Source organism: Trematomus bernacchii, unplaced genomic scaffold (assembly GCF_902827165.1).
Source record: "Trematomus bernacchii unplaced genomic scaffold, fTreBer1.1, whole genome shotgun sequence".
Taxonomy (NCBI): domain Eukaryota; kingdom Metazoa; phylum Chordata; class Actinopteri; order Perciformes; family Nototheniidae; genus Trematomus; species Trematomus bernacchii.
In genome coordinates this window covers 183629-192500 of record NW_022987715.1, presented here as the reverse complement: position 1 = coordinate 192500, position 8872 = coordinate 183629, and the positions used below count along the sequence as shown (strand labels likewise).

Below are 8872 nucleotides of genomic sequence, written 5' to 3'. Positions count from 1 at the left end.
TCAATCATGTTCACCAGAAATAGTCATGTTACGTAGAAATGAGTTTACCTGCTCTCCTTTTCTGTAAGCATCTCGATGCTCAACACATGTTTTAATCCATAATAAAAACATGAAACTCTCCACTGAATGAAAATATTTGAATCGCCCCAAATGTAAAAGGCAGGCTCACCAATCATACACATTCACGTGTCTTCTATATTGACAAAAGATCATTGTAAAACAAAGGAATTAATACAAAAATAACCTTTATCTCATTTCACAGTTTGATGACTGAGCTTCATGACTACTGAAAACTCAACTGACAAATTGTTTCAAGAGACAAAATAGTTTTGATGAATATTTTTGTGTTGAATTGGCCATGACAGCTCTGTACTTTAACACACAAACACATCAACGGCCATGTCCAGTGAGTTCTCTCTGATTTATTTTCTATTAAACACACAGAATGTAGCTGTTACTAAATAGGCCTGCTTAATTTAACTTTATTTATGAATCACTATACATTTTATTTGTATTTTGTGTGTCTTCATGCGTTTACAGGGAACTCTAATCATACCTTATTTCTGGTTATACAATTTCTTCATTTATAAAAATTAAATATATAGCAAATGGTCACAAAATGATAATTCTTTTTGATGATTCTTTGGTTTCTTGGTTTGCTGCCGGTGCAGACTCGGTGTTTGTGTAACTGACAACCTGTAATCAGTGAGAGGACGCAGACTGAGGCCGGACACACAGCAGGCAATTACAATGTTTGGGAAAATAAATGAAATGACTAACAAAATAGGTCAAATTAAGTGTTTCCCAGACACTAAAAAGACCTCCCTAATTGCAGGTCCCTGAAGGGACAAGAATACAAAAACAACAAAACATTATATTGTATCGGCCGATGACGAGGGAAGAGACGCAGACTGAGAACGGGCTGTGGGAGAAGAAAAGGACACGGCATGGTTTGTATAATTGCATGTTTTGCCTCGAGCGGCGAGTGTGTACGTCCGTCAATCACCATCAGGGAGCCAGCGCGGAGCAGATGGTGGAGGAAGGAATCGAGCCGGTCATTGACTTTGTCTCTGCTGAGGGAAGGAAGATGGAGACAACAGAATCAAAGACTGTATTGCATGTTGGCAAACTATTGAGTTGTGCATGGACGGCCTCCACGAGAAGAGGCTCATTAGATATGGAGGATATGAGGAGGCAGGATGTAAATCAATGCAAAGGCCTTCTCTTCTTTTCATCCTACTCCTACTCAAGCAGGCGACCACTCGCACACGCCGTCCTCCAACAAGTTACCCAAGATTCTTCACAAGCTGCTTGTGTGGTGAGAAAAACAGCCAAAAATACTCTGCACGACTGACGAGTTTATACAATCCTTCCTGTTTCCAGCTCCACTAAATGTGCAGTAAAATAAAATGCTAGTGTCCTTCCTGCACACAGGGATGAATGGACATGGGAGTGTTTGAAGCTTGCTGCTGGGGAATCTAGTTAGAGAAGAGCCACAATGACATTTCCTCAGCCCCCTGTTAGGGGGATTGGAGCTGGAAATTGCACCTCAGTGCTAAACCAAGCCTGAGCTTTAATTAACAGCAGCACACAAAAGGTGACGGACATCGCCTGCAGCTCACAGCTCTCATGTTTCAATCCCGCTCTCAAGGAAGTGTCTGGGAAATTTGGGCAGGTGTCGAGGAAAAACAAAACCCCACGGCAGCAGCCCACCATTGTGTTTACTCAGCAGCACAGTCATTGTGATCGTCAAAGGGCACGGCTCCACACCGGACTGACAGAGGGACAACTGTTACTAAACAGAGAGGGAAGCTTTTTGCATTTCAGGACTCATTAAAATACGTGTTATTTAATGATCACTTTATTATGATTGTCCCCACATGACTACAACATAATCTATTGTCTAAAACTAGTAAATATCAGATTGTAGGGTTAATACCTCACACAGGGAGAATGCATCAGTACAGTAAACCAGATAGGAAATGTGTTTGTTACAGAAAAGCATTCAAATACAATAAATGACAAACTTAAGTTTATTGGACATGCATATTACAGAGCAGTTAGAAATAGCTGATTCCAGTCCTGCCTCCCAGAAATACATCTTCTTATATATTACCATTTGTTTTGGCCAAATGCATTTTGAGGGGAAGCTGCCGCCTGGACTTTGTTCTGAAAAGTCACAAACAAATTTGTGAGTGAAGGAAATGAACAAGGAGGGGTCGGGGGGGATCTACAACGTTCAGGACTTTCACACTGACTGAGTACTGCTGAGGCAAAAAGGCTTTGTGGGTTAGGTAAGGGAGATATTGTAGATTTATATAAATGTAGAAATGTTAATGAAAGTAATTCACTGTTGACATTTTCAGTATTTAACCAAGAACGCATATTTCCTGTCATCTGTGAAGAGGGGGCAACCTCCGGGTCTGAAAAGTGAAGCCTTAAACCTCAATTCTCTCTCATATCCAGGGGCGACTCCATTGGTTTAAAGAACACACATTGTATAGAAGTCTATGAAAAAATGACCGTTTTTCTCACTTCTAACCTTAATAAACATTTTCCTGCTGAGTTTCTGGTATCAAGCTGTCTGTTCATTTAGTTAATGATGGTCTCATTTCGAGTCCATCATGAGGGGTTTAAGGCCCCGGCTCCACGGGAACGCATACGGCAAAACGCATAGGAGTAACGCAAACGCAAACGCCAAAAACCTTCCGCCCACACGCAATATACACCGGATTGTGTCAAGCTACACGAGACGGCTCCATTTACATCCAACCGCTGGAAAAGCTGCAGTACATATGCCGAGCCTGTACGTGGCGCTGTAACTTCCTCCACAAAAGCAGCGAAGAAGAATGGTTGTCATGGCTGCACTTCTGTTTATTCTCCGCGGTGGGGGCCGAGGGATCCGGGCAGAGTTTTTCGCCGGTCAGCGTGTGTTAAAGTTTAAATCTTCCGGACAAAATTATAAAAGTGCCGGTCAAAGGTCTTCTTTGTTATTTATTGAGCTTTAAAACAAATGAATAACGACGATATAATGATATGATAATAAAATACACGGAGCCTGTCTCTTTTTCCTCTCTTCTGACAGCGTCAGTGTCTGTCTCATGCAGCAGCTGATCCAGTAATGATGACTCGACAGTAAAAATAAACATATTTATAACTAGTTTAGGTAGTTTGAGAGGTAATTAAAATAGCTAAGGGTGGTGATCTGACTTGAAGTGTGTGTTTTGCTCCCGCTGCATCACAGCGGGAGGAGCTGCGTGTCTCCGTCCTGTCAGATTAGACTTCACTCGCGTTTATGTCCATATCGAGATAAAGATAAATAATCTGAATTCAGTGTGCAGTGTACTTTTGCGGGGGTGAGCAGCAGAGGCGGGGCTATTGCGTCGTCATTATCAGAAACGGATGACCGTATAGGCGACCCCACGGCCCCGTTGGAACCCCCAGAGCGCTCCGTTCCCAGATCTATCCACCTTTGGACCCGTTGTCGTTTGCAGGGTCTGTTTCTACGTTTCCGTTACGGCGCCGTGCAGCTTAGAGGGCTATACGCATGAGAAATATGCGGATTCAACCCGTTTTCGTTCCCGTGGAGCCTAGGCCTGAGACACACTTCAGAGGCTGTGACCTCTGTGTTGATTCACAACCTTGTGACTGCTCCTTCTGAGATGCACTCGGGGCCTCCCACTGTTACTGACGCCTGCTTATAACGTCTGAAATGAATATTTAATATGCTTTATGCATACACAATACAATTCAATTAGAGACATTGATTTTGGGTCATATGATGATATGTGGAAGCTCATGTCGATATCGAGCTCAGCCTGGCTGTCACACACACACACACACACACACACACACACACACACACACACACACACTGAAACACTTCTTCTCCACACTGCAGCAGGAAGACAGCTGGAGCTCTGAAGAAGTAACACATGGCTCCAACAGGAGAACACTGCAGAACACGTTACAGAGAAGGAAAGAGAAGGCTTTATGAACGGCTGGATGTGTGTCATGACTTTTCTTTATCAGATATGGAAGGCCCTACGGCCAGTCTCTGTGCAGATATAGTGAATGACCTTGTAATGTTACCTTTATTCTAGCAAACCTCATTGATTCACTTATTTTTAATTGAACATTTCCTACAATAGAAAAAGTAACAACATTTCTAAAAACCCTGTGTACGGCAGAGGAAGTGAAACTGCTTTTGTCCTGAGGAATTTAGTCTATTAGAGATTTATTTTGAAATGATAAACATCAAGTTCTCTTCCAACAGTTAACCCTAATAAAAGGTGGTCCAGCATCTATAACCCAGCGCACAGGAGCAACACCTACACGCATTGCAGATGTAATATGTAACAGTGTATTGTTTCAGTTATGCTCAAACAGACATACTGATTCCTTGTTTACTTTTTTACCCTGAAACATACTGTTATATTATTTCATTCCTCTTCTGTATTTGATTTGATTCAAACATATTGATCCTATTTGTCAGTTGCTTTCTGACGAAGTGTGGTGTGATCTTTAGAAAGCAGGAGCAGAGCGCTCTGCTTCAACCGCTGGCAAACAAATCCACAAAATAACATGAACAGTACCTTTTCAACAAAGGCCAAAACCTTTGAGAGAATTCTGACAGAAGTTGAACATGTTGTGAAGCACAACAGTGGTTCATGTTCTGTAGAGGATGTCTTTCTTTGGGCTAATGAGGAAACCCCCCCCCAGGATCAGAATGCTGTCGGACAGTGAGGAGAGGACTCACCGTGGTGTGTTCAGGGCTCCAGCGCGCCCCTCCGCCTCAGCAGGATCCTCTGCAGCTGCTCATCACCTCCGGCTGACGGAGGCACCACCTTGGCTTGGGGGGAGGCTCTACCGAAATTCTCCTTGACAGTTTCAACAAAAACACAGAGAGACAGTTCAGCAACTAGAGCTGCACAGGTACCATGACCGCTTACAATCATGTCCAAAGATCTGGTAGTGTTTACAGATATCTGACTGACTGCAGTTCTACTTATTTTCTTTTGGTAGTGTATGTAAATATAGACTGCAGCTCAATGAATGTTGCAGTAGCACTTTCTCTTAGTTGAAATATATTTTTTAACATTAAATACAACTTTAAATGCAGGTGTGAACACAGTCACAGGTCCAGCAGTTCCATGTGCTCTGTGAGGACATTGGATTGTTTTAAAGGGCCATTACCATGATTCCTTTAAGTTCCTGGATGGCAGAATTAGAGGGCAGCCTCTCCCTCTGATAAAAGGAAAATAGGAGGGAAAAGATTGGTTTGGTAAATAAACAGCAGTCTGACACATTATACTTATTTTTCCTCATTCAGCACTTAGAGGCTAAACGGCACCTCTTACCACAGAGCCGAGACACTGTAGGCAAGCACGACGATGTATGCTTTCTACAAGAAGCACAACACAATCATCTTGAGTCACGTCAATTTTCCCATCCTCATTATTTATAATTACCTGGTGGAGCAGGTCCTAATGCTATCTAATTTGGCGGAGTTGTTGTGGCGGAGGAACATGCCGACTAAAATATGTCTTGGCCATTATGTCATGTGTTATCAAAACAAGCAGCTCTTAAATAATCCCACACACTGATGGATTTAAGTTAGCTTTAGTCTGCAGATTTGAACAAGGAGGAAAACACAGCACACACATGCACTTTCTTTAACGACTCCCCATGTTGAGGTTGTAATGTCTTCATTCTGACTTAATGCTCAGTATTCACCGAGAGAAGTCTCTGCAGTGTGTGCTGGACCTTTCTGCTGTGTTCCTGTCAAAGGACGGGGGGGGGGGGGGGGGACTCGGCAGACCTGATCATAGTTTAGGACTACTTTACATACGTTCAAAGACATTTTTTTTAATTGAATAGAAATAGTGGAGGATACGTGGACTATTCAGAGCAGGCATCACCTGTGCAGGGGTGTGTTCATGAGAAATGAGAGAACACAGCGCTGCGGTGTTGTTTGCCCTCACTGACAGTTTCCTGGCCTCAGACTGAAGGTTAAAAGCTTTCCTGAACTGGCTCTTAATGTCACAAACACAGCAGGTGGCAGGCAGTGTTGGCTAATACACCATTTAAGTGGATTATTGAGAGTACCTGTTTCCTGCTTCTGTTGGGTGATTGGCTGACAGGTCGAAGTTGAACGCCTCTCTTGATCCTGAGCATCATTTCCTCCACGGCCTGCTGCCTGACATCCACTTCTTGGAATAAAAGAGAAACACAAGCAGGAGAGAAACACGTGTCCTTAGTTCTTCTTATTAACGGCTTCTCAAAAACTCAACAGCAGTCTGCCTCAGTGCCACGAACCAAATTGAGTTGAAATGATTGTGAGTGGTCTCTGTAATGTACAGCTGTTATTAGCACTGCCCTTTTAAAATAGCTTATTTGAATGTAAAAAAGAATCAAACCTCTGGGACCAGGATCAATGAAGTTTCTTTGGCCAAACCCACAGCTTTTCCACTTTAGGGGTTGATTTGGCTGTACTTATAGAACATATAATAATCACTGCCGTGCACAAACATTCTGTAGAGCTCAAAGTACACCTGTGGAGTTTAGAGCATTTGTAGTTCATGAGGTTATCTAAACTATTCAGGAATTCAATTCAAACCCCTGCGTAAAAGCACTATTCAGCAATTTCTCATCCAAAAGTTCTGAGAGGATAAGAGGCTTTCTCCAGTTCACAAAAGATGGGGACAAAACATATTTTTCTGCCATAATGCATTGGCAAAGAATGTTCATATTGAATTTTCCAGTGCAGAACATTCAATGGAATACACAATGGAAGTATTGTCAGTAAGATGTCTTTAAAATGTCACACAAAAATAATTTTGTGTTAAACTGATAGTAAAATATTTTCCTCCAAAGAGCCTATTATTCAGGTGTCAGAGTAGAAGATCCTTGGGTGGCATCTATTCAGCCCTGTGTGTAATTCCAACAAACCCCTGTGTGGAGCGCCCAACTGAGGCCTCATATATTCCTGTCACAAAATGAAGACTGTGAAGCTGTTCAGTTCACATGCATGTCCTACCCGCTCCTACGTACGTACGGAAGTCAAGGCTTCCCTTTTGTTTGCACAAATTGAAAAATGTGTCACGTTGACCTTATAGGCAAATGATCAAGTCTTATGTTTGATTTACCATGCACCACTGCTTCAACTTGTGTCTTTATGCACAACATTCACTTTGATTTGCAAAGGACAGGTTGAAAAGGAGGAAATCTGATTGAAACAGGATAGAAGACCAGCTGTCCTGACACGCATGAGAGAAATCAGCCCCCAGGAGAATAACATACAAAATGAACACACATCACACAGAGAAAGGAAAGATCAAAACACAGTTTGAACCATGATGCCGTAAAGAACATGTCTAGTTGACTTAACTGGTTAGATGTATTCCAATGCATCTTATACATATAATATTATAAATACAAACATGCCCTTACACACCATGCTTACACAAAGAAGCAAAGTCCCTGTCCTGGTGTACCTGGTGTCTTAGCAGAGTCCTGGCCCACCAGTGGGATGTCAGTACTGATGTCTCTCCTCTTTCGGATCAACAACAGCAGAGAACTGCAGGAAAGACACGGTTAGGGTTGGTATTTAGCAACACGCTTTCCAGGATCCCAAAATTGCTAAGAGGTATTGATTTTGATGAACCAATGTTCTTGTAGGGCTTCCAGGTTTTAATCATAACAATATTATATAGCTCTAGTTTTCACACACAACACAGGTCACCATTAAATATTCAGATTTTACAGATCTACATTACACATATAACAACAAAGACTATAACACCTCTGTTGTGCAATATCACTTTTGTGTAATATATATATAGATATATATATATATCTATATATATATACTGCCCGTCCAAAAGAGAAGTTGCCCACTAATATTTCGTTGGACCGCCTTCAGCTTTGAGTGCGGCAGGCCGTCGCCGTGGCATCATTTCGATAAGCTTCTGCAATGTCACAAAATGTATTTCTGTCCAGAGTTGCATTCATTTTCTGCCAAGATCTTTTATTGATGATGGGAGAGTCGCACCGCTGCGCAAAGTCTTCTCCAGCACATCCCAAAGATTCTCCACTTTCTTTGGACGGGCAGCACCGGGCATACACCGTTTATAATTGTTATTATTACTGGATCTATCTCTAAGTTAGAACATTCAACTACTGTAACACATCTGTTAATGACTCCAATATAAACGTCCACTCTTACTACTGTTACCTGGCTGCTATCACACTACTCTATACATGCTTTCATAGTACGAAAGCTGCATCAAACAATGCATCAATGTAAACAGGATGTCCCTGACTGATGATGCTCAGAGCTGATGGTGATCAAACCTGAGTGGGTTAGAGGTTGGAGCTGGGGCAGGAGGAGGAGGTGGTGGGGGTGGGGGTGGAGCTGGGTGGGGGTTGGTAGCAGCCTGCAGCTTCTTCTGGAGCTCCTCGACTGGACACACAGCGGCAGCCCCGAGAAGAGAAAAGGAAACTGTGAAGAACAACTGCTGCTCTTCCTGCTTCTCTTCACTCTCTATTCTGCCTTGTCCTCTGAATGTACAGTGTACCGCCCCACAGTGCATCCTGTCCTTACACTTCCAAATAGGCATTCACCTGTAGAGCGCAGATCCTTGACCTCTACTTCAGCCTTGGAGCATTTCTCACTGTACTCCCTCTTCTCCTCCTCCACAAGCTCCAGTGTCCGCCTCAGTGCCGTCAGCTCCCTCTGAGCCTCACAGCTCCGCAGCCTGTCCTCCGCCTGCTGCACCTGACAACACACACGTGTCCTCAACTAGCTCAGTGTTAACACAACAAACATACACTAATACACGTACATGTATATATATAACCCCCCCTACAT

General features: G+C 42.9%; 2 protein-coding genes across 4 annotated transcripts in view; one reads left to right on the top strand and one right to left on the bottom strand.

Moving 5' to 3' along the window:
• The window catches only part of eno4 (enolase 4), a 28147-nt gene extending 28057 nt beyond the window's left edge, over nt 1-90 (top strand). The window contains exon 14 of the mRNA XM_034142150.1: nt 1-90. This exon is cut by the window's left edge and continues 685 nt beyond it. The gene's annotated coding sequence lies outside the window, so the exon portion shown is untranslated.
• Nucleotides 91-906: 816 nt separating this feature from the next.
• shtn1 (shootin 1) overlaps nt 907-8872 on the bottom strand; it is a 58100-nt gene continuing 50134 nt past the window's right edge. Inside the window, exons 10-16 of one of the 3 annotated variants that reach the window (XM_034142147.1) lie at nt 8626-8779; nt 8356-8464; nt 7497-7579; nt 6109-6212; nt 5197-5247; nt 4760-4880; nt 907-1073 (exon numbers count right to left, since the gene is read on the bottom strand). In XM_034142147.1, coding sequence (XP_033998038.1) covers nt 4770-4880; nt 5197-5247; nt 6109-6212; nt 7497-7579; nt 8356-8464; nt 8626-8779 — 612 coding nt within the window. In that variant the 3' untranslated portion in view covers nt 907-1073; nt 4760-4769. Of the gene's footprint in view, nt 1074-3826; nt 3956-4759; nt 4881-5196; nt 5248-6108; nt 6213-7496; nt 7580-8355; nt 8465-8625; nt 8780-8872 lie in introns of those variants that run through there. The other 2 variants (XM_034142146.1, XM_034142148.1) reach the window with 2 other exon arrangements.